This window comes from Mya arenaria, chromosome 2, assembly GCF_026914265.1.
Source record: "Mya arenaria isolate MELC-2E11 chromosome 2, ASM2691426v1".
Taxonomy (NCBI): Eukaryota; Metazoa; Mollusca; class Bivalvia; order Myida; family Myidae; genus Mya; species Mya arenaria.
In genome coordinates, this window is record NC_069123.1 from 39,709,668 (window position 1) to 39,735,090 (window position 25,423).

The 25,423-nt window shown below is 36.1% G+C and overlaps 1 protein-coding gene across 1 annotated transcript in view; it reads right to left on the reverse strand.

Annotated features, from left to right (window-relative positions):
- Window positions 1-222: 222 nt before the first annotated feature.
- LOC128210972 (uncharacterized) overlaps window positions 223-25,423 on the reverse strand; it is a 124,344-nt gene continuing 99,143 nt past the window's right edge. The window contains exons 129-149 of the mRNA XM_052915331.1: window positions 24,882-25,202; window positions 24,349-24,666; window positions 23,819-24,001; window positions 23,335-23,457; window positions 22,836-23,018; window positions 22,252-22,401; window positions 21,063-21,245; window positions 16,730-16,849; window positions 15,061-15,258; window positions 13,109-13,255; window positions 12,408-12,746; window positions 11,014-11,281; window positions 10,379-10,528; window positions 7,367-7,554; window positions 4,457-4,684; window positions 3,558-3,820; window positions 2,998-3,255; window positions 2,545-2,662; window positions 2,168-2,265; window positions 1,155-1,191; window positions 223-901 (exon numbers count right to left, since the gene is read on the reverse strand). Coding sequence (XP_052771291.1) covers window positions 1,155-1,191; window positions 2,168-2,265; window positions 2,545-2,662; window positions 2,998-3,255; window positions 3,558-3,820; window positions 4,457-4,684; window positions 7,367-7,554; window positions 10,379-10,528; window positions 11,014-11,281; window positions 12,408-12,746; window positions 13,109-13,255; window positions 15,061-15,258; window positions 16,730-16,849; window positions 21,063-21,245; window positions 22,252-22,401; window positions 22,836-23,018; window positions 23,335-23,457; window positions 23,819-24,001; window positions 24,349-24,666; window positions 24,882-25,202 — 3,873 coding nt within the window. The 3' untranslated portion in view covers window positions 223-901. The remainder of the gene's footprint in view (window positions 902-1,154; window positions 1,192-2,167; window positions 2,266-2,544; window positions 2,663-2,997; window positions 3,256-3,557; window positions 3,821-4,456; window positions 4,685-7,366; window positions 7,555-10,378; window positions 10,529-11,013; window positions 11,282-12,407; window positions 12,747-13,108; window positions 13,256-15,060; window positions 15,259-16,729; window positions 16,850-21,062; window positions 21,246-22,251; window positions 22,402-22,835; window positions 23,019-23,334; window positions 23,458-23,818; window positions 24,002-24,348; window positions 24,667-24,881; window positions 25,203-25,423) is intronic.

The window sequence follows — 25,423 nt, forward strand, 5'->3', positions numbered from 1 at the left end:
CATTGTTGATAAGATGGCCGTACCAGGTAAAAGTCATTTATGTTCCCATGGCAACCAGAGGAACTGTAGCATTGTTTATAAGATGGCCGTACTGGGTAAAAGTCACTATGTTACTATGGCAACCAGGGGAACTGTTACATTGTTGATAAGAGCACCGTACTATGTTAATGTCACTATGTTGCCATGGCAACCACAGGAACTGTAGAACATCAACAAAGGACAATGGATTAATAATTTTATTATAAGATTTATTATGCATTCACATGAAAGCACTATTCTGGGAGTAGTTTGACATTGAACAATATGGTTCAAGAATGCCATGTTATAATATATCTTCATATGTGTAAGTTTTCTAAGTAAAATATATCAAAAATAAAAATATACAAAACAGTTGCAAGTTGTATAGGTAAATAGCAACAACTGAGCAAATAGAAATTAATCATTTTATAAAAATTTACTGAGCATGAAAAAGGGAAAAAAATGTATATGAATAATAATAAGTACAGAACTTACAATATTTTTTCAAACATTGATAACATAATGGTACCAGTTCAATTGTCAAAATGTAAGCTGGTTACAGATTTTGATTTATACACTTTGTTCTACTCACACTTGGCTAATACAATATAGAATATACTATGGTAAATGAAGGCTATTTATAGGAGAATCTGATTAAATGGAAGGAACTTTAGGCTACACTTTACATCTTTCGTATCAGTCATTTATATGTAAGAACCAAATTGTCACTGTTGTTTTTTATTAAACAGGATGAGCAAAAGTCAACAAGAATCGGTATCTAAATATAAAAAATGCACAACATTTTCAAAACAAATGTCCATTTTTAAGTTGTTATTTTCAGTGACTTTTTTATTCCCTTCCTGTACATTTAGTGGCTGTTGATCTGAAATGCAAAAAACCATGATCATATTATAATTATTATAATTATTATTATTATTATTATTATTATTATTATTATGACAGTTTCCAGCAATAAAACTAAAGCAACAACATTAGCTAAGAGAATAATACAAAACATAAACTACACTTTAGTCTTTTTTCAATTCAATAATAATTTCTCAAGTAATTTAGTCTTATGCTTTATATTTCACTTCATCAATATTCATAATTTGGTATTTGTTGAGAATATACAATACCTAGTAATGGACAATTCTTTGTACATCTGTCTCGATTCTGAAAGCAAACATACATATATTAACATGAGTTTTGTGGCAAACATAATGAACTAAACATGTTATCTGAAAGAATTATAATGCATCATCATCATCATCATCATCATCGTCATCATCATCATCATCATCATCATCATCATCAGCATCAAGATAATTTTTATTATTAACAAACTTAATCATTTTCAAAAACATTGAAGCACAAAAACAATCCAGTATTCTATTAAGAATCCATCAAATTGCTTTAAATAACAAATATGTTGATAGATTAATATTTGTCAGTAATTATTTCCAAATCCTTAAAGAGGTTCAAGAGATATGGAGCAGACACCAAATATAGTCATATTACAGTTATATGACCTTTGAAGACTCAGTGTGATCTTGACCCAAAGTAGTTGTTACATGTACTCTACATAGATCTCACACTAAATATGGTGAATACTTGCGGTGAGATATAACAAAATCCTTCGAGCACGAAATGAACTCTAAATGTGATCTTAAACCAAGCTAGCGTTTACATGGGCTCTCCACATCATCTCATTATGGAGAACAATTGTGGCAAGTTAATTCAAAATTCTAAAAACAGGTCATGAGAAATGGAGAGGACACGATTTGTGATGAACAGACAGACAGACGGCAACTCAATATTTATCCCAATTTTTGAGGGAGACATAGTTATATAGAAAGGGAAGACAAACATTCATGACTTACTTTGCTGTTTCGACTGGACTTACAGAAAATATAAAATTATCACTACCCTACCAATTATGAGACTGCTTCCCTATACTCAGATACTTTTTAAGGCCAGAGATGATTACTGAACATTCAAGAATATGTTCTTTAAATATTTAGTTAAAAATTTGGAAAACACTCAACTGATAGATTTGACTGAATGAAATTGAGAGTAGAAGTTGACATCACTAAAATCTCAATTTGCTAGGCAAGTGTCGAAACCACAATGTCCTGGGCAACATTCATACCTGTACTCAGCATTGTCGTAGGCAGGGTTTGCTACGCCCTGACTGACAGCCTCCTCTTCAGGAATGAACACAGCATTTCCTTGTCCAGCAGTTCTATACTGTTAACATGCAACAACAATGGTGAAGCTATGTATGTAAACAAACAATACAGTACATGATTCATACTGATCTGTTAAACAAATTTCAAAAATGAATTTCTTAATAAATGGGCATTATTTAATAAACATTTAGGCCCTTGCGTAAAAATAATACAGAACATACTCCCAAGTCTTCCCATTATTTCCAACGTTTTTGTTAATGCAGCAATATTGCAAAATGCTTCTTTTGATACCATTCTTTTCTTTTGAAAATAGACAGTCAAAAATGTCTGTACATACCTGAGGCTGAGCCTCGTACTCATGCAGGAACTTGGGAGAGGAGTCAAAGTCAGGGGCGTGTACAGATGTGTATTTTGAGTACCGGTACTGACGGTAGTTAGACAGGTAGGTCGTGTACCTGTAATGACACAACAATAATGACAGTTTTGTCTTTGCCATACCAGCTTCATATAGTCTGCATTCTTTAACTTAACTGCTTGCATTCTTCTTCTGGTATATTTTAATCAAATGGTCAAAATTACTTGTCAACTAAAGTCATAGTTTATAAAGAGCCTAGAAATATCTTGAAAAACAAGTTAATGTGAATTAAAACCTTTTTAGTTATTCCTTTGAAGTACAAATGCAATGTAAAGACCATCATTAATATAAAACTCTATTTTTGAACAGCTAAAATAGAGCACATCAACTCCAACCATTGTAATTCAAAATAAATGAAATATGTCCACTGTGTACCTGCTCCACTGATTCAGGAGAATGATGATGGAGATTAGCCCAAGGATGATGATAATACAGGAGAGGGCCACAAAGCCTGCCCACGGGTCTTCAGCCCACCAGACGTACGACTTGCTTGGGCGACTTCCTACTGATAACAGCTCGTCTGACACTCCTATGATGACATCAGCAGCAATTGGTCCTCTGATCTCTTCCAGTAAGGCGTAGTTGCTAATGGCCTGTCGAATTCTGTTGACGACGTCATTGTTTGAGGAGATCCTGAAATAGCAAAAGCAAATCATGAAAACATTTTCATCTTAAATCATTATAGAAAACAAACATTTTCAAAAACAATAAAACTGACATCCTACCGGTAATTGATTTGTGATTTTCAAGTCCTGCTCTTTCTTTTCTGTTTCTTTTATACTCATATAGGAATGGTTGTTAAATTGAATCGGACACCTGCTCTTCTTAAAATATGCAGAGTGTAACTATAATATATTGCAAATGTTTCAACACAAACTTCTTCAAGGAGTGAAGAGAAGGCATGGGAAAGCAGGGCAGATTAAAATGCAACTCACAGATTCAGGTCATTATTGATGTTTGAGTACAGGAGATAGTTGTTCAAGTGATTGACGACCACAAAGGTCACATCTGTCTCCTGCTGGTTCAATCCCAGGATTCCAGAGGTCAACGTGCGACGGTAGTTCAAACCCTCGATGAGGACAATTCTGCCAATAGCACTTTGCATTCCCCGACGGATCAGTTCGAGATTGGTGCTGACCCTTGTCGTGTTGGTGTTCAAAACCATGACGAAACGGTTCACCGACTGGATCACATCAATCTAAAAAGAAAAACAACAATATTAAAAATAATAAATTAAACCATCACCATCACGTTAAAAATTATATGTTGTGTGTTATCTGTTATGATATATTTAGTTCATTTAGTTTTGAACAAGACATTTTCACAAACAATTACAAAGGATCAAATTTCATAGTTATCAAACACTCATGTAAAACTATAATTCTTATGAAACATTTTAAGACAATGTTTTTTCTAATGAAGTAAGATTAAGCACTTGCCTTTGTCCACATCTTACAAGAACTCTATGGCAAAATTGTTAAAGAAATGTGTTCTGGCTTTACAAGCTTAAATTCTACATATCAAACCTCTTATGCTATGTATTAAACACACATGAAAATTTCTCTGTTTGCATACTTATATCCTTTATATGTAAAATATATGAAGTATTGTATGTTTTACATGCCTGTTATATAGTTTTGTAAAAAAAATTGTAAACATTTAACAACATTTAATGAACACCATGCCAAAAGCTGTACAGAGCCTATTGCGATGACTATGACCCCACATTTATGTTTCATTGTTGTCTAATAAATCCACCAACTCTTAAAACTTCCATCAGTTTTCACAATAAACCAACTCTGAAAACTCCCATCAGCTTTTACAATAAACTTACGATGACGTTAGTTTCAGTAGACCTCTGTAGATCAGAGTTGTCAGGGTTGTCCGAGGCAGTGGCTGTAAACCTGTACTGGTTCGTTACATCGTTCCTGGTAAACTCCTGCATAGCTCTGATGTGACCATCGATGACATTGACAGAGAATGGCAAAGCATTGTTGTTGATGTCATTAGTAGAAATGCTGTATGTTACACGGCCAAGATCATACAGATCGGCATCTGTAGCCTGAAAATGAGAACATGTCAGTGAAGTGAAGTGTCGACTGAATGAGTATGAATGAACAAGTAATTATATGTTAGAGTATCATAATTAGGTTAATAGTCATTATTTTTTTGTTCATGCACAATAATCTCTTCAACTAAGCCACTGCCTTGATTATTGGTTGGAAAAAAAATATATATATATAAAAATATCTTAATTTGGTAAGTCTAGCTTTATTGTGTATGTTAGTAAGTCTAGCTTGATTTTGTATAGGTAAGTCTGTGATTGTTGTGTGTTGGTAAGTCTCTGATTGTTGTGAGTTGGTAAGTCTCTGATTGTTGTGTGTTGGTAAGACTAGCTATATTGTGTATAGGTAAGTCTCTGATTGTTGTGTGGTTGTAAGTCTAGCTTTATTGTGTATAGGTAAGTCTCTGATTGTTGTGTGTTGATAAGTCTAGCTTTATTGTGTATAGGTAAGTCTCTGATTGTTGTGTGTTGATAAGTCTAGCTTTATTGTGTATAGGTAAGTCTCTGATTGTTGTGTGTTGGTAAGTCTAGCTTTATTGTGTATAGGTAAGTCTCTGATTGTAGTGTGTTGGTAAGTCTAGCTTTATTGTGTTGGGAGGTCTAGCTTATCTTATATTGGTAAGTGTCCAGTCACTGTGTTGGTATGTCTAGGTAGTCTTATATTGGTAAGTGTCCAATCATTGTGTGTTGGTATGTCTAGGTAGTCTTATATTGGTAAGTGTCCAATCATTGTGTGTTGGTATGTCTCGGTAGTCTTATATTGGTAAGTGTCCAGTCACTGTGTTGGGATGTCTAGGTAGTCTTATATTGGTAAGTGTCCAATCATTATGTGTTGGTATGTCTAGGTAGTCTTATATTGATAAGTGTCCAATCATTATGTGTTGGTATGTCTAGGTAGTCTTATATTGGTAAGTGTCCAATCATTATGTGTTGGTATGTCTAGGTAGTCTTATATTGGTAAGTGTCCAATCATTGTGTGTTGGTATGTCTAGGTAGTCTTATATTGATAAGTGTCCAATCATTATGTGTTGGTATGTCTAGGTAGTCTTATATTGGTAAGTGTCCAATCATTGTGTGTTGGTATGTCTAGGTAGTCTTATATTGGTAAGTGTCCAATCATTATGTGTTGGTATGTCTAGGTAGTCTTATATTGGTAAGTGTCCAATCATTGTGTGTTGGTATGTCTAGGTAGTCTTATATTGGTAAGTGTCCAATCATTGTGTGTTGGTATGTCTAGGTAGTCTTATATTGGTTAAGTGTCCAATCATTGTGTGTTGGTATGTCTAGGTAGTCTTATATTGGTAAGTGTCCAATCATTGTGTGTTGGTATGTTTAGGTAGTCTTATATTGGTAAGTGTCAAATCATTGTGTGTTGGTATGTCTAGGTAGTATTATATTGATAAGTGTCCAATCATTGTGTGTTGGTATGTCTAGGTAGTCTTATATTGGTAAGTGTCCAATCATTGTGTGTTGGTATGTTTAGGTAGTCTTATATTGGTAAGTGTCCAATCATTGTGTGTTGGTATGTCTAGGTAGTCTTATATTGGTAAGTGTCCAATCATTGTGTGTTGGTATGTCTAGGTAGTCTTATATTGGTAAGTGTCCAATCATTATGTGTTGGTATGTCTAGGTAGTCTTATATTGGTAAGTGTCCAATCATTGTGTGTTGGTATGTCTAGGTAGTCTTATATTGGTAAGTGTCCAATCATTGTGTGTTGGTATGTCTAGGTAGTCTTATATTGGTTAAGTGTCCAATCATTGTGTGTTGGTATGTCTAGGTAGTCTTATATTGGTAAGTGTCCAATCATTGTGTGTTGGTATGTCTAGGTAGTCTTATATTGGTAAGTGTCCAATCATTGTGTGTTGGTATGTCTAGGTAGTCTTATATTGGTAAGTGTCCAATCATTGTGTGTTGGTATGTCTAGGTAGTCTTATATTGGTTAAGTGTCCAATCATTGTGTGTTGGTATGTCTAGGTAGTCTTATATTGGTTAAGTGTCCAATCATTGTGTGTTGGTATGTCTAGGTAGTCTTATATTGGTTAAGTGTCCAATCATTGTGTGTTGGTATGTCTAGGTAGTCTTATATTGGTAAGTGTCCAATCATTGTGTGTTGGTATGTCTAGGTAGTCTTATATTGGTAAGTGTCCAATCATTGTGTGTTGGTATGTCTAGGTAGTCTTATATTGGTAAGTGTCCAATCATTATGTGTTGGTATGTCTAGGTAGTCTTATATTGGTAAGTGTCCAATCATTATGTGTTGGTATGTCTAGGTAGTCTTATATTGGTAAGTGTCCAATCATTGTGTGTTGGTATGTCTAGGTAGTCTTGTATTGGTAAGTCTCCAGTCACTGTGTTGGTAAGTCTGTATCATTTTGTGTTGGTACATGAAAGTCTAGCTTGATCTGTATTGGTAAGTCTCTGATTATCTGTGTTGGTAAGTCTGCGACCAATGTGTGTTGGTAGGTCTAGCTTGATCTGTATTGGTATGTTTCTGATCATTGTGTGATGGCAAGCCTAGCTAATATCTATTGGTACAATGTAAGTCTGAACAACAACAGAGTACTTCCTTTTCATGCATCAGCTTGGTAAGCATGTGCTATCACTTGTGGAAATATCCTTCCGCAAGAAAGTATATTTTTGCAAAGTACCGGGTATGATTAAATGGCCCAACTACATACCATTAGTTGGACGGGCACAAATTTTCCAGAGTTATACTGAGGGATGGCCCCAATGTAGAAGTTTGTGTCTATTCTGTTGTTTCCGCTGTTAGAGATGCTTGGGTATACCGGGTACTGGAACACCGGGCTGTTATCATTGGCATCCAGCACAGTCAAGTACACGTATGTGATAGCATATGCTGGGTACACTGGAAATACATAGGATGGAAGCCTGATTTATGGAAGCAATATATAATGTCTATAAACAAAACACAAAATGGTGACTTGTCAAGCCATTGAAGAGCCTTTGACACAGACATAATGCTCCTACATGCAATTGCATCACAGAATAACATGGATTTGAACAATATGTGTACTATCAAAACTACCCCTTAGTATGATGAACCTTAGTGGCAGTCTTTTTGAAAATCTGATCATGCATGGTAAAGGTTACAATTCGGATAAGGCTCAGTCAAGATCAGTCCTATATTAAACAATATTGATTTTGACATTCATCCTCTAAATGTGTTCTTGATCATTAAGGAACAGGCTGGGCCACATCATCATGGTGACTCTTCATAGCAAGTTTTTTTTTTTAATTCCTAAAATGCATGGTCAAGATGCAGCAAGGACAAGGATCATTTCAACCTTTGACCTTTAAGAATGACCTTGACCTTTCAGGTACAGAGGCTATTATGGTTACATTATAAGCAGTTCTTTATTCAATACAAGAGGGCCAAATGGCCCTGAATCGCTCACCTGTGATATATTGCACATTGGTTTGATAAGAAATCTGGATGGTTCAAAGTAGTTCAGGTTTTTTAGAAGTCTGGGTCATTTTTTACCCCAATGCCAAAGTTTGGACAATAAAGGTAGAGGTCCACTTAATGATGTATTATGCCAAATAGCTCTAGTCCTTGTGAATTCGGAGAGAATTTTTTTTAATGCTTCTATTATATACAAATATTGAAAACCTAAGCCTATGAACACGGGGCGTGGCCAATTTTGACCCCAGGGCTAAAGTTTGAACAATCTTAATAGTGGTCCAATAAACAATGCTTCATACCAAATATCTAAGGCCTTCGCCTTTTGGTTTTGGAGAAGAAGATTTTTTAAGTTTTCATCATATACATATATAAGGAAACCCATGACCGCCTGAGTGGGGCCATTTTTTGACCCCAGGACCAAAGATTGAACAATATTGGTACAAGTCAACTAGATGATATATCATGCCAAATATCTAAGCTCTTGTCACTACTTGATTTTACGTGTGTATCTATATATGTATATTTGTTATTAATTGTTGTATGTGGCCCATATTGAAAATTGGTATGTGTACTAAATATGTTATCCAGTTTAAATTAAGACTGTACTTGTCTTTGTGAGTTTGGAGAAGATTTTTTAAGTTTTCACTATAACACATATAGAGAAAACCCATGACCCCCCGGGGTGTGGCCAATTTTGACCCCAGGGCCATAATTTGAACAAATTTTGTAGAGGTCCACTAGACGATGAATCATGCCAAATATCTAAGCTCTAAGCCACGTAAGTTCAGAGGAGATGATTTTGAAGTTTTCACTATAAACATATAGAGAAAACCCATGACCCCCCAAGGGGGCGGGGCCAATTTTGACCCCAAGGCAATAATTTGCACAAATTTTGTAGAGGTCCACTAGACGATGAATCATGCCAAATATCTAAGCTCTAGTCCAAGTAAGTTCAGAGGAGAAGATTTTTGAAGTTTTAACTATAAACATATAGAGAATACCCTAACCCCCCGGGGCGGGGCCAATTTTGACCCCAAGGCCATAATTTGAACAATCTTTGTAGAGGTCCACTAGACGATGAATCATGCCAAATATCTAAGCTCTAAGCAACGTAAGTTCAGAGGTGATTTTTGACTTTTTTTACTATAAACATATAGAGAAAACCCATGACCCCCGGTGGGCGGGGCCAATTTTGACCCCAGGGCCATAATTTGAACAATCTTTGTAGAGGTCCACTAGACGATGAATCATGCCAAATATCTAAGCTCTAGTCCAAGAAAGTTAAGAAGAGAAGATTTTTGAAGTTTTAACTATAAACATATCAAGTATACCCATGACCCCCCGGGGCGGGGCCAATTTTGACCCCAAGGCCATAATTTGAACAATCTTTGTAGAGGTCCACTAGACGATGAATCATGCCAAATATCTAAGCTCTAGTCCAAGTAAGTTCAAAGGAGAAGATTTTTGAAGTTTTCACTATAAACATATAGAGAAAACCCATGACCCCCGGGGCGGGGCCAATTTTGACCCCAAGGCCATAATTTGTAATCATGCCAAATATCTAAGCTCTAGTCCAAGTAAGTTTAGAGGAGAAGATTTTTGAAGTTTTCACTATAAACATATAGAGAAAACCCATGACCCCCCGGGGCGGGGCCAATTTTGACCCAAGGGCCATAATTTGAACAATCTTGGTAGAGGACCATTTGGTAATCCTACCTACCATATATCAACAGCCTAAGCCTTGTGGTTTTGGAGAAGAAATTTTTTAAAGTTTTTCCTTTTGGTTGCCATGGCAACCAGAGTTCTGCATGGAATTCAATTCTTTGAACAATTTTCAAAGGGGACCACCCAAGGAACATTCCTGTGAAGTTTGGATGAAATTGGCTAGGCGGTTTATGAGGAGATGTCGTTTAAAGTAAAAGTTTACGGACGGACGCCGGACAAATTGTGATCACAAAAGCTCACCTTGTCACTATGTGACTGGTGAGCTAAAAAGCAACAAAGTTTATCATTTTGATTACAAATATTTCATGACAAATATGCAAAATTCTAAAAATCACCACTTCATCTTTTCAAATGTCTCAATAAATGTTTTATACATCAAAAAAGGGACACTTAGAAAAACCAGAAAAAACTATGCATAAAGATTAATTCATATTTCTTTCCTTTTTTCTTGCATTGCCATATTTTTGAACATATCAATAGCTGCAAAACACAACAATCATACAATCGTCAATATACCATAAGAAGGGAACAAATCTCTTACCAGGCATCAGTTCGATTTGTCTCTTTCCTCTGCTGACTTGACGCACGGCTATGGTGATGTTCCATGTCCTTGTTACCTCGGCTTCCAGACGACCAGTCACACGCAGGTCACAGTCCTGGTTGTTTGCATTTGTGTTCACAGCAAATAAACCTGTGAATTGTGGTTACATTAGATGTGAGGAATGTTTATAGATATAGGTATGCCGGTAACCAGTTCCAAAAACTTTTAAAAGTTTGGATAATTTGTGTTGTGTTTTCTTCCTTTTTCACATAATCTCTTTTTACCGGTACAAGATATGTCAACTGTATTATATATCAATAAGATACCTCTAAGCTTAACTTGATGTTGAAACCATAAAGACTCTTGATCACTAATGTGAAGTTCTTTCCTTACAATATTTGGATGTTGCAAATTACACCAGGTTTAAAATTTATGAAGCAATTATTTTCAATCATTAGAAATTAAAAGATAAATAAATATTTCGCATGGTATAAATATTGCGCATGGTTTTAAATTAATGACATGAATGATTTGCAAAACTCTGGAAAAAGAAATGAAAGGGAAATCAACACAGCTTGCACAGCTGAAAAAACAACAACAACATTTCAACAAGATGATCAAGATTTAGAGCTCACCAGATACTGATGGATTATTATAGTTGATCCTGTTGACCTCCAGAATTTCACAGACAAGGTTGAGATCATTACTATAGTTGATCACGTCGAGTGTTGTAAGTGTGATATCCTGAACAGTGGCGTTAACTAGGCTCTCAGAGATCTCAATGTACTTGGCAGGCAGTCTGAAGCCCACAGAGCGATTGATATCCGTGTATGAGACAGTGACTGTCACTGTGGCTCGACCAGCTCTGGGTCGCCAACTTCTGTCTTGAGCAATAATGTCAAACTGAAAAATATCAATAATAATAATAATAATGGAAGTCCAACTTCAAAATTCATATAAAAACAAAAATGCAATGCGATGAAACCAGGGTTTTCAATGATTGACAGAAGAACTTAAGCCTTTGTTGTGAGATTTTTAACTTAGCTTGTGGTTTGTTGCATGCTTTGAGTGTGTAAAAAAAACATGCTAAATTGGTTAGAGGATATACACAGAAGATAGGAAGCATGCATACAAATTAAAAACAATATATTAAAGGAAAAGGTTAATCAATTCATAATGATGATAATTTTATTTTGACATGTATCCTTGACCTTAGGGACCCAAATCCCATGGAAGGTCTCCATTAACTCTTCCCATTTACAATATGTCAACCCAAACCAAAGATATTAGATCCAACAATTTCTCTCTTTTAAGTAACAATGACTTTGACCTTGACCCAAGAGGCCCCAAACGCAATCCTATGAAAGGTCTACATAATTTTTTCTATATAATTTTTTCATATACACCAATTTTTGTTACAATATGTCAATCCAAATGCAATGAAATCAGGTTTTTTATATGGGCAATCCTAAATTATAGCCAATTAATTTCTTGTACAAGTTAAGAAAAAGTAGCACCCTCAAGTAATTGCGCAGGAACTATTTTTTGTTTTAGTTACAATGACTTTGACCCCACTCCCCTAAATAGCAATTCCAAGCTACCACTTCACATAACCTACATACATGCCACCTTGCATCACTTTCCATCACTTCTAACTAAAGATGCTGGGCGAAAACTGTTTTTCTAACAGTGACATTGACCTTGACCCTGCCTTCAAAAGGAATCTGAAACTAGCTCTTCACATAAGCTACCGGCACAAGAACTTGAATTACTATCCATCAATTATAACTTAAGTTATTAGGCAAATACCATTTTGTCCAGTGACCTTCACCTTGAGCCCAACCCTCTAAAAAAAAACCTCAATAACTCTTACCTACATAACAATTTTCATTACTATACATCAATTTTTTGCTGAAAAACAGGTTAAAAACTTTATTTTTAATTAGACAATATAATAACAAAACAATACAAAGAAATACCTCATTACCTTTGTCCCAATACTTAAGTAAACTCTGAAATAATCACAAACCTGGAATGTCCTTGTTCCGAATGTCTGCAGGGGTGACCTTCTCACTTGCAGTGTGCCGTCTCCTGACATGTAGAAGAACGTATTTGCATCTGTGTTCTGTGAATCAATACTGTAGTCAAACTCTGCATTAGGCGTATCTCGGCTGACAGTAATGGTACGATCGGCATCAGTGGCTGTTGTAACAAAAAGTTTATCTCCCACTGACCACTGGTCAGAAATCGTGGCCCTGTATTCTGTTTGGCCAAAAGTTGGAGTGTAGTTGTTACGGATGATGTTCACCGTCACAGTTGCTGTTGCTGACTTAGGTTGCCACGCTCCATCCTTCGCCACGACGGTTAGCTGTGAACAAAAGAGTTGAAAATCAAAATTAAACAAAGTCTGAAACTAATTAACATTTGGTTTCAAGTTGAAAAATATTTAAATTGAACTAAATACTAAGAGCGAATTGTTACTTAATGTCAAAATTCTACCTTTGAGAAAAGATATTAGATATATCATATAATGACATAACACATTAATGTACATGTAAGATATCTTATTAGACTTATAAGGCCTTTTAACATGTTAAGTCAAATATATATCTTGCTTAAACATGGACAAATAAAGGAAATGAATGCATGTATGTTATTCATGACTAACTTTTCTCCTTTGAAGTACAAAACCAGTATCTAAGGCATGTTATACAAAAAAAATGAGCATACCCTGAATATATCCGGCACATTGTTCCTTGTGAGAGGTTGACTAAGGGTGATGAGACCAATCTCGCTGTCGATGGCAAACTGGCCAAAGCCATTCGGCGGTGTGTAGGTGCTCGCAACAATACTGTACTGTACAAGTCCACTGCCAGTCTGGGAATAGTAAAACATACAGCATTTTTACTACTTCATGTGTTTTCACTATTGGCAGTAAGATGAGTAATTTCTTACTTCTAATATCTTAAGAACCGCTTATAAAACACACCACTAAAATAACCCTTACTTAAGGCATATAGATTGCTTATATTAAGAATCTACTGCTAAATATGCTTGGCCATCTTTGACTCCGAATAATGTTTCTATGCCTGCAAAGATGCGGCCGAAGCGGTATTTAACAAAGAAAAAACAGAAAGTAACTTTAGTGTAATGTACAGAAAAAGCCAAGGAATTTGATTTTTTTGCAAAAAGGAACAGAAAAAAAAGATTATTTATTGACTGACTCTGCACAAAAAGTCTTGTTTATTTTTATTGAAATTTCATCGGACAGTTTAGAATCTCAAACAGTTTACTGTAACTGACTAGCATTATATAGATGTCATAATATCATGTTACTTTTCAGAACTCAAAATATACACACGTCAATACACAGGGAAGTGTGAAGCTTGCTAAATTACACTCACACCTATTTATTATTTGCTTTCTGGTAGTTTATAGAGAATTATCAGTGAATTTTTTCTCAATATTTCAGTGTTTCAAACAATAAAAATATCAACTTGATATTTTTCACTCTTATGGAATTTAAGCCTGTTCTCCGTTTCAAATAAACAATTTCAACGACATCATTTTTGAAATGATGTTACATGCTCATACAAATTCATACATGCCAAATCCCCTGGCGGGGGGAAAAATCCCCCGGAATTTCGATCCATCCCCCGGTCTCCCGGCGGGAGATAAAAATCCCCCGGAATTTAAATTTAAAAAAAAAAAAAAAAAAAAAAAAAAATTTTTAATTTTTACATCAGGCAATAATGACAAAGTGAAACCACAGTATGTGAGTGAAACTGAATGTTAAGAAACAACTCCACAATGGTGAAATGCCAAAAGGAAACTTTTACAACAAGTGATCAATTAATTTGTAGTAATTATCAAAGGCAAACAAATATTACTATTTTGGAAGGAAGAAATTAATAATATTTATTCTTTTCTCTTATTGTCTGAAAGTCATCAAAGCTGATAGAATTAAGCACAATTTTTTAAAAGACTTTGGAGAAAGGTAAATTTAATTTAATTGTCTCGAAAACATATTTTTCCAATAACATATTTTGTTCTGCAAGTGCATTACAGTATGACATGACAGTGTATCATAAAAATATGATAAAAAACATAATTACATAAAATAATTCTGTATAATGAAAAAGTTAAGAGGTTTTCAAAGCAAACTATATGTGAATACATTTTTTCGTACTTGCGTCTTAAAATACTTTAAAATTTCGCCAACTTAGACCTGCTAAAAAAATCCCCCTGAATACAACCAAAATCCCCCTGAATTTTCAGCCTTTTGAACAAATCCCCCTGAATGGTCTCCAGAAAATATGGCATGTATGCAAATTGGTGAATTTTTCTAAAAGAATTATAATTATCTCACTTTTTATTTCATTTTTAGGGATATAATAAAAAGAAAAATTGTTTGTTTCGGTGTCAGATAGCAACAAATTTCGCCTCGTGAACACCATAAGTAAATACTTCACTTGTGGCTATGCCACTCAATTAGCCACTTATTAAATATAAATTCTGGTGCTTACTCAGTGAAATATATAACGATCTAACAATGAAACAAACAATAATCCTCTATTTCTTCTAAAAAGATATTATCACCAAAGACAATACAGGAATTATCAATCAAAATTTAAAAATATCTGTCAAAGAAAAAAAGATTCAAACATGAAAGATGGACTTACAACCGGGAGATCATTATCGGTCGCCAGAACTTGTATAACATTCTGGTCCACGCCAAGGTACTCGGAGATGGTGGCATTGTAGTTAGTGCGGGAAAACACCGGACCATTGGGGTTACGGGTAATTATGATTGTTACTACAACACGAGAAGCCCGGGAAACAGCTGTGGAGCCAGGATTGTCTCTGCCCTCAACTGTCATCTGCAATTGGATAAACATACCCATTTTTTTTTCTTTCATTGACAGATAAACTTTTTACAGTAAATGTCCTTCAATAAACAATTAGAAATCTAGAAACTTCAGTACATAAGCTTCAAGTCATAGATTCATAAACCTTTCAGTTGTCTGCAAATACATAGAGCCTTTGGCGGATAAATTTTCATACTACCAGTACCTAATAACTAGGGATGGCAACGAGTACCCGAGTACTCAATCGAACATGCGAGTACTCGAGTACCAAATCACTACTCGAGTACTCAGATTTTTTTAAAAATCTATAAAAAAACCACCAAATACACGATTTACAGACAAAATATCAGATCTGGTTAGTTGCCAAGAGGACAATTTACGGTCCCACTAATCCCCGCAGTGTACACAATTGACCTCAATCAATTAGTTGGCAGTTGTTGTAATAGTTGCAATCGGTCAACAAAGGACCCCTATTTCAAATTAGCACTGATATCAATTAGCGAAGTTTTGATAGCGGTACTTTCACCTACACATTCTATTGTATACCAATTAGAAACCTTTCACCAAATAATGGACGCTAACGAGCGAAAGAGTATCGACCAACGAGAATTGATTTCTTAATGGGCGTATTTTTGCAATGATTATCACAATTGATTGGTTGATATTTTAAATCAAGAATTATGAATATTAATGAGATAAACAACAATAACACAGTACGAAAAACTACCATTTAAAAAAAAAAATGTAGAGTAAACAACTGAACAACTGAACTTCGTATTGAATTTCGTTCACTATTTTTATGTATGCTATTGATTTTCATTTATTGTAATTTTGATTGTTGTTCATTTCTGCAGTGCATACTTATATAAGATGAAACGAATAAGACAAATTAAAAGCCTGAAACAACATTTGTTTTCTTTTTATATTATTTTTTGTTAAAATACGTAATGAAAGTTTACTTTAAAGGTGAAAATGACCAATAATACGACCAACGCACAATATACGTCATTAACGATACATGTATACACAATTTTGTCTTCGTGAACACATATTCAATTTTTCCGAGTAATCGAGTACTCGATCGAACGAGTACTCGAGTATTAATGTTACCACTCGTTGCCATCCCTACTAATAACATATTATGTCGAGCTGAAAAGTAAAACCTAGTTAAAGTTGATTAATAATCAAATAGATTCTGAAAAGTACACCAATTAAAATTAACATGCTGAATTCTATCTGAAATTAACAACACCTTACAACATCAGCCTGCCCGGGTTTCAGTTCCCCAGCCTGGGTGCATGTGAGTTTGGTTGGTGGTCACCAGGCTGGACAAATAGGTTTTCTCCGGGGTAGTCCCATTTCTCCCAAAACACAAGAAAACACTCCCCCACAAGATCTTGCCAATGAGAGTGACTGAGTATAAGTAATCATAACTTTCTCTACAATCTTTGTAAAATATATATTGTTCAAACTAACACCTTACCACGAAAGTGGAGATTCCACTCTGAGTGAGGTCGCCACTCACGCTGATCACACCGGTACCAGAGTTGATGGTGAAGTATGTGCTGAATGATCCAGATACTACCGAGTATGTAACCACATGCTGCAAGAATAAACATATTGGAGATGATGGTGAAGTATGTGCTGAATGATCCAGATACTACCGAGTATGTAACCACATGCTGCAAGAATAAACATATTGGAATGATGGTGAAGTATGTGCTGAATGATCCAGATACTACCGAGTATGTAACCACATGCTGCAAGAATAAACATATTGGAGATGATGGTGAAGTACGTGCTGAATGATCCAGATACTACCGAGTATGTAACCACATGCTGCAAGAATAAACATATTGGAGATGATGGTGAAGTATGTGCTGAATGATCCAGATACTATCAAGTATGTAACCACATGCTGCAAGAATAAACATATTGGAATGATGGTGAAGTATGTGCTGAATGATCCAGATACTACCGAGTATGTAACCACATGCTGCAATAATAAACATATTGGAATGATGGTGAAGTATGTGCTGAATGATCCAGATACTACCGAGTATGTAACCACATGCTGCAAGAATAAACATATTGGAATGATGGTGAAGTATGTGCTGAATGATCCAGATACTACGGAGTAGGTAACCACATGCTGCAATAATAAACATATTGGAATGATGGTGAAGTATGTGCTGAATGATCCAGATACTACTGAGTATGTAACCACATGCTGCAAGAATAAACATATTGGAGATGATGGTGAAGTATGTGCTGAATGATCCAGATACTATCCAGTATGAAACCACATGCTGCAATAATAAACATATTGGAAAGATGGTGAAGTATGTGCTGAATGATCCAGATACTATCCAGTATGAAACCACATGCTGCAAGAATAAACATATTGGAATGATGGTGAAGTATGTGCTGAATGATCCAGATACTACGGAGTAGGTAACCACATGCTGCAATAATAAACATATTGGAATGATGGTGAAGTATGTGCTGAATGATCCAGATACTACGGAGTAGGTAACCACATGCTGCAAGAATAAACATATTGGAATGATGGTGAAGTATGTGCTGAATGATCCAGATACTATCCAGTATGAAACCACATGCTGCAATAATAAACATATTGGAATGATGGTGAAGTATGTGCTGAATGATCCAGATACTATGGAGTATGAAACCACATAATGCAATAATAAACATATTGGAATGATGGTGAAGTATGTGCTGAATGATCCAGATACTATCCAGTATGAAACCACATGCTGCAATAATAAACATATTGGAAAGATGGTGAAGTATGTGCTGAATGATCCAGATACTACGAGTAGGTAACCACATGCTGCAATAATAAACATATTGGAATGATGGTGAAGTATGTGCTGAATGATCCAGATACTATCCGGTATGTAACCACATGCTGCAATAATAAACATATTGGAACTAGAGATTGCTTTTTTGAAAAAGCGCTTGTCTCCCCTATTGTGTGGTCGTAGCTGAGAAAAAATAAATGATGGACATGAAATTTGTAACTTTGGACTGGAGACAAACCAACAGTGAAGTTTGGTTTATTCGATTATATTAAATAGTGAAGAGAAGAAAGTGTTGTTGATTAATCATGGAAAATGTAAACGAAGTTTGCATTGTATGAAGTTCCTGGGCGCAAGCGTTATTCAATTATTGATCGGAAACCATTTTTCAGCTCACAGTCATCGTGACCATGACCTTTTACCTACTGATCACAACATCAATAGGGATCATCTACATAACCAACTTGCATACCAAGTATTAAGTTCTTGGGTGCAAGTGTTCTTTAGTTACTGAGCGGTAACCATTTCTTCAACTCAAGGTCATGGCAACCTTGACCTTTGACCTACTGATCTCAAAATCAATAGGGGTCATCTACTAGTCATGACCGACTAGCGTACCAAGAATGAAGTTCCTGGGTACAAGCGTTCTTAAGTTATTGAGCAGAAACCATTTTTAAGCTTAAGGTCACCGCCAACGTATCATTTTTTACCTGAAGGTAACCTTGACCTTTGACCTTTTGATCTGAAAATCAATAGGGGTCATCTTCTAGTCATGAACAACTAGCTTACCAAGTATGAAGTTCCTGAAACCAAAGGATCTTTAGTTATTGAGCGGAAACTTTTTCTTCACTTCAAGGTCATGGCAACCTTGACCTTTGACCTAGTGATCTCAAAATCAATATGGGTCATCTTCTAGTCATGACCAACTAGCATACCAAGTATGAAATTCCTGGTTGCAAGCGTTCTCTAGTTATTGAGCGGAAACAGTTTCTTCACCTCAAGGTCACGGTGACCTTGACCATTGACCTACTGATCTCAAAATCAATAGGAGTCATCTACTAGTCATGAACAACTATGAAGTTCCTGGGTACAAGCTTTCTTTAGTTATTGAGCAGAAACCATTTTTAAGCTTAAGGTCACTGCCAACATAACATTTTTTACCTGAAGGTAACCTTGACCTTTGACCTTTTGATCTCAAAATCAATAGGAGTCATCTAATAGTCATGAACAACTAGCATACCAAGTATGAAGTTCCTGGACCCAAAGGATCTTTAGTTATTGAGTGGAAACCGTTTCTTCACCTCAAGATCACGTTGACCCTGATCTTTGACCTAGTGACCCCAAATTCAATAGGGGTCATCTACTAGTCATGACCAACTAGCATACCAAGTATGAAGTTCCTGGGTCTAAGAGTTCTATAGTTATTGGGCGGAAACGAAGTGTGACGTACTGACTGACTGACTGACAGACTGATGGACTGACTGACGGACAGGGCAAAAACAATATGTCTCCCCATGAATGGGGGAGACATAAAGATATTACACGCAAATGATTTTTACATGGAAGGTCACCACGACCTTGACTATTGACCTTGTTACCCCCAAAACAATTGGGATCATCTAGACATCATGACCAACCTCACTTCAAAGTTTGGTGAACCTAGATCAAAGCATTCTCCTGATATTGCACGGAAATATTTTTTTACATTAGAGGTCACAGCGACGTTGACCTTTGACCTTGTGACCCCCCAAAATATAGGAGTTTTCTAAACCTCATGATCAACCTCCCTACCAAGTTTGGTGAACCTAGGTCAAACCATTCTCAAGATATTGAGCGGAAATGTTTTTTACATTGGGGGTCGCCGCGACCTTGACCTTTGACCTAGTGACCCCAAAAACAATAGGGATCTTCTACACCTCATGACCAACCTCCCTACCAAGTTTGGTGAACCTAGGTCAAACCGTTCTCAAGATTTTGAGCAGAAATGTTTTTTATATTGGGGGTCGCCGCGACCTTGACCTTTGACCTAGTGACCCCAAAAACAATAGGGATCCTCTACACCTCACGACCAACCTCCCTACCAAGTTTGGTGATCCTAGGTCATGCGGTTTTCCAGTTATCGATCGGAAACGAAGTGTGACGTACGGACGGACTGACGGACTACCGGACTGACGGACAGGGCAAAAACAATATGTCTCCCCCAGAGAGGGGGAGACATAATGATGGTAAAGTATGTGCTGAATGATCCAGATACTATCAAGTATGTTACCACATGATGCAAGAATAAACATATTGGAATGATGGTGAAGTATGTGCTGAATGATCCAGATACTATCAAGTATGAAACCACATGCTGCAATAATAAACATATTGGAATGATGGTGAAGTATGTGCTGAATGATCCAGATACTATCAAGTATGAAACCACATGATACAATAATAAACATATTGGAATGATGGTGAAGTATGGGCTGAATGATCCAGATACTATCCAGTATATAACCACATGATGCAAGAATAAACATATTGGAATGATGGTGAAGTATGTGCTGAATGATCCAGATACTATCGAGTATGTAACCACATGCTGCAAGAATAAACATATCTGAAATGCAGCGATAACACAGTCAACAGAACATGGAAGTAGTCTAGTGGTTCGGAGTGTATTAATCAGGTTAACAGTAAAGTTCAGAAAGGTTCCCTAATTTTTATCATTTTATTTAAGAATTTCTGAGCCACACATCTCGACTATTTTTAGAAAAAATAAATAAAATAAACAAGAGTGCCGCAGAGCACAGGCCAACAGTTTGTCTGTAGTTTTGTCTTTAGCAATATGTGTCATATGAATATCTTTAAAAACATCTGAGTTATGGCCAAGCTATCAACATAAGACAGAATGGCGATGACAATACCTGGTGAAATAAAATAAAACTCCCTCCTCATATTTTGAAAATGTGCTTAAAGTATGACATTTTTCTTGGCTTTAGTACTCACATTGTCAGCATCATCAGCAATCACTTGCAGTACGCTCCTGCCAACACCTGTGAACTCACTAATGGTGATTTCATATGCATCGTCCCGGAAAACTGGGGCATTCCTGTTCCGGATAACGTTGACAGTTACACGGACAGATGATGACAAACTCGGCACTCCTCGGTCTGAGGCCACCACATAAAACTGAAAATGACGACAATGCATTATAAGGGGTAAACACGAATGATAATGAAATTAAACTGTATACTTTTGAAATCAGCATTAATATTTTTTTTCAAAACAATGCAAGTGATTCATACATTTCATTCAGTTTATCAAAAATCTGCCTTTGAATAACCTTAGGATTTTAAAAATAGTTCAATAGTTTGTTTTATCACATGCTATACCCTCATTCTGGTTTAATGTAGCCATTGCATATTTTTCTGTATTAAACATGTGTAATATAACAGTGCTCTATTTGTATTGTTCGGAAAATATATCACTCCGCATGTGTAAACAAATTAATTGGCAAAAGATATTGCTGAATTGGTAATATTATAAGTAAGCCATACAATTATTTCTTATTTTGTATATCTGATGAAGTCTTATTTGAATACAGTTAAGTACATTTTGCATCAATATCTTAGGAAAGAATGCTATTTCATCTCAATTTCATGAAAACTTTTTAAGACGGTTGTAACTCAATGTATTGAAACTGAAAATGATGTCATGAACATATCACAAATTATGAGATCATCTAACCGGATTTCATTTTTTTCTTATGAACAAAATGAAAAATTTGGATGTATCTGTGGTTTTAAAATTATTCTAGGCGCTACATATCTGCAATACATGTAACGCGGGAAATGACATTGCTTTGTAGTATTTGGTTCATCACTAGAGCAGGTGAAAGAGGTAGGTTGTTATTGCCATTTTATTACTGGAAAAGCATGTGCTTAAAAGAATTTGACATTCAGAGCTATTCCATTTAAATATGTAACCCCCAGGGGGAAGGCACTTTTAAAATATACCACCCCCCTGTAACAGAAGCAAATTTACCCTTTCAGGGTCCAAATTAGCAAAAAAGGACACCCACCAACATACTATTTAAAAAATTGCCTTCCTCCCGTGGGTTACATGTTTTACTGGAATAGCCATGATCATATAATACACAATCTTATCCAATTCATCCGGGCTACGTTGAACATACCACATAACTGTTGGGTAGGTCAGGATCCTCACTAAGGCGTTTGATGGTGGTGAGAAGACCGGTGTTCATGTCCACATAGAAATACTCCACTGCCTCTGCAGGTATGGCTTGAGTACCAGTAATACTGTACCAGATCTCACCATTCGCTCCCTGATAATTATAAATGATGATCAATTCACAAAATGTATGATTATTTACTTACTTATCCTGCCACTGCAAATATTTGATTTGTTAAATGATTTAACCTATGCATGTATATTGATGCAAACCAGCATCAAAAATAAACCTCCCCGAAATAATTATTTCAAATATAGGTTGTCTGGTAAGCACACTGATTATCACACTTATTGAGGCATTTCAGGTTTAAATCCCAGCAAGTGATATTGGCAGGTGATGTTTTCTATAGGCACACTCTGCTTCCCTCGAAAACACACGACCACATTTTCTCACAACTTCATGCCAACAGTGACTTAGCATTCGTCATCCTAACTTTCTTCACAACTGTTGTAAAATAACTTAAGTTTACACTAAAGAATTATTTATGTTATTTTCAATAAAGAATCTTCAGAGCAGGCAGTACTTACAAAGTTCACATCACTTGCTATGACTTCTCCAAAGGACACGCCCAGGGGCTGGTCCTCACTGAGGTTGTACACAAGATCCCCATGCTGGAAGGAGGGTGGTGCACTGTTCCTGGTCACATAAATCCGCACTATTGCATGTGCTTCAGAAGTTGGCTGATTTCTCCTGGTTGCCGTAACACGTACCTGGATATTATAAATGTTAGATTACTTCATACTTATTTTAACATTTAATACATCTTTCTCCAGTAAATTGATGGAAGTTCACCTTCTTGAGAAATCCTTGATATTTTTGTTGTTCCATTTTCTTTCAGCTTGATATCTTTGAATGTGAATTATGGGTATACCTTAAAAGATAACATTTTTCTTCAAAATTAGGCCCCCATTTTACTGAAGCTTTTTAAAGTCTGATGCACCTAGTAAATATTCTTCATGGTGTTCACTTAAAGAAATATATTGCTTAAAGAAATATATTGCATTATAATGTTTAAAATCAGCTTACCAGGTATGCATACACATCCTTGCCCTCTTGAGACTGAGCAAGAGTCAAGCGTCCATTGGCAGAATTGATGGAGAACTGGTCAGGAGCATCACTCTCGTTTGTTATCTCGTACACCAGGGGTACCTACAAACAAAAAATAGTATTATCACACCACAATAATTGTTTCCAGTTGGTGAGAGTGGCCTGGCGGATCAAGTGTTTGTCTCCTAACTAAGTGGTAGTGTATTCACTGGCGCACCAGGGTTACTTTCTCTTCACCTCTTCAAAAGGACACTAGTGCTGGTATCTTAGTAATTCAAACATCATTTTATAGCTACCTCAACAATCAAGCTAAAATCAATCAGTACAAACCATTTCAAGTTGCCAATGTTAGCAATGTTCCCCTTAGCAACCTGACGAGATTCTTCGGCATGATTAATCAGTAATTAAGCTGGACTACAAGTATTCAAAGTTGTTTTTATAAGATGACATTCAAAATACTTACCGAAGATCCTGGGTTGACTGCTGCAAGAGTTATGATTTCTGTATTGACTCTTGTGTTCTCGGGGATGGTGACCTCGTATTCATAGTCTGGGAAGTAGGGGGCGCCCTCTCGGGTGATACGTATCGTAACTTGGATCACCGCTGTACGTGGCACAATGCCGTTGTCACTGGCCATTACTTCGAACTGAAAAGAGAGAAGGGTAATTTTTCATAATGTGAAATGATAACTTTTAACTCATGCACTTCATATATATTATCAGTTTGATCAGCCTAATGGTAAATGTTGTTTTGTGCTTTGTTGATGATTTCACTGCAACTTTTAACATATATATGAATTTTTATATATATATATATATATATATATATACTCTAGAGTGGAAGTGTTAAAAGTTGCAGTGAAATCATGCAAGTCAGATCATATATATATATATGCACAATCTTTGCATGTCTTAATACCTGTCATGCAAATAAACAAAATATAACCTTACACTCTCTACAGACATGCCATTTAATCTCATTTCAACTAAATACCGTATAAATATCCTCAGCAACACCCTGAAGTGAAACTCTTGTGTAGATCTCTCCAGTGACAGGATTTATTCCAAAGACATTATCCATGACAGTCACATTGACAACCGAATATCTGATATTCCCATTCCTGCCCTCGTCAGGGTCTGTTGCCGTGACAACCAGGATTGAATCAAAGATTGATTGATCCTCGTTGACGGTGACATCGTAAACGGTTGTTCGGGAGAAACTCGGAGAGTTGTTGTTTCTGATTACAACGATATTCACTGTGGCAGACGCACTGCGGAATGGGTAGCTCAGGTCCTCCGCAGATATAATCAACTGTTGAATTAGACATTGTTTTGAATGAGACATGTTGTCAAAAGTCTATTAATGTTTTACATCACCTTGAGTTAAATTTATATTCACATAAAGCCTTGCTAAATGATAACATTTTCAAATGGTGTAAGCCAAATCGAAAGAATGTGTTCAAGTTGATAGATAATTCTAAAAATCTAGAACAGAAAAAATGTAATGAAATAGGACAAATCACTTACCCTATAATTGTTCAGCGTTTCTGAGCCAAGTTCTCTGCTAATGGTGATCAGACCAGAGATGGGATGAATGGCGAATGGGGCCACAGAGATGGAACTTGTTGACACAATGTCATACATGACCAGATTTTCTGGACTGGTTACATCAGCATCAGTCGCATTGACAACAACCACTGCAGAGCCGACTGGTTCGTAGTCATAGACTGTGGCCTCATAGTTCTGCCTCTGGAAGATGGGGCTGTGCAGGTTTCGGTTGATGGTTATTGTGACGGTTGTCTGGACCTCCAACAAAGGGGAGCCACTGTCATATACCGTCACCAGCAACTAGAAAAAGGAATATAATGTAAAGCTTAAATACTTGAAATATAACAGGAGCGCCAAAGATAAAATGCTTAAGCTATACATGTGCATTCTGACCCTGGCAACATGTTTACCAAGTTTGAATATCTTGAATTGAATTTTTTTGGAAAAAATTCAAAGTTTTTGCATGACACTGTCACAAAGGCCATCAAACTATCTAGACTTATTTTTTCAAAAGCTGAAAA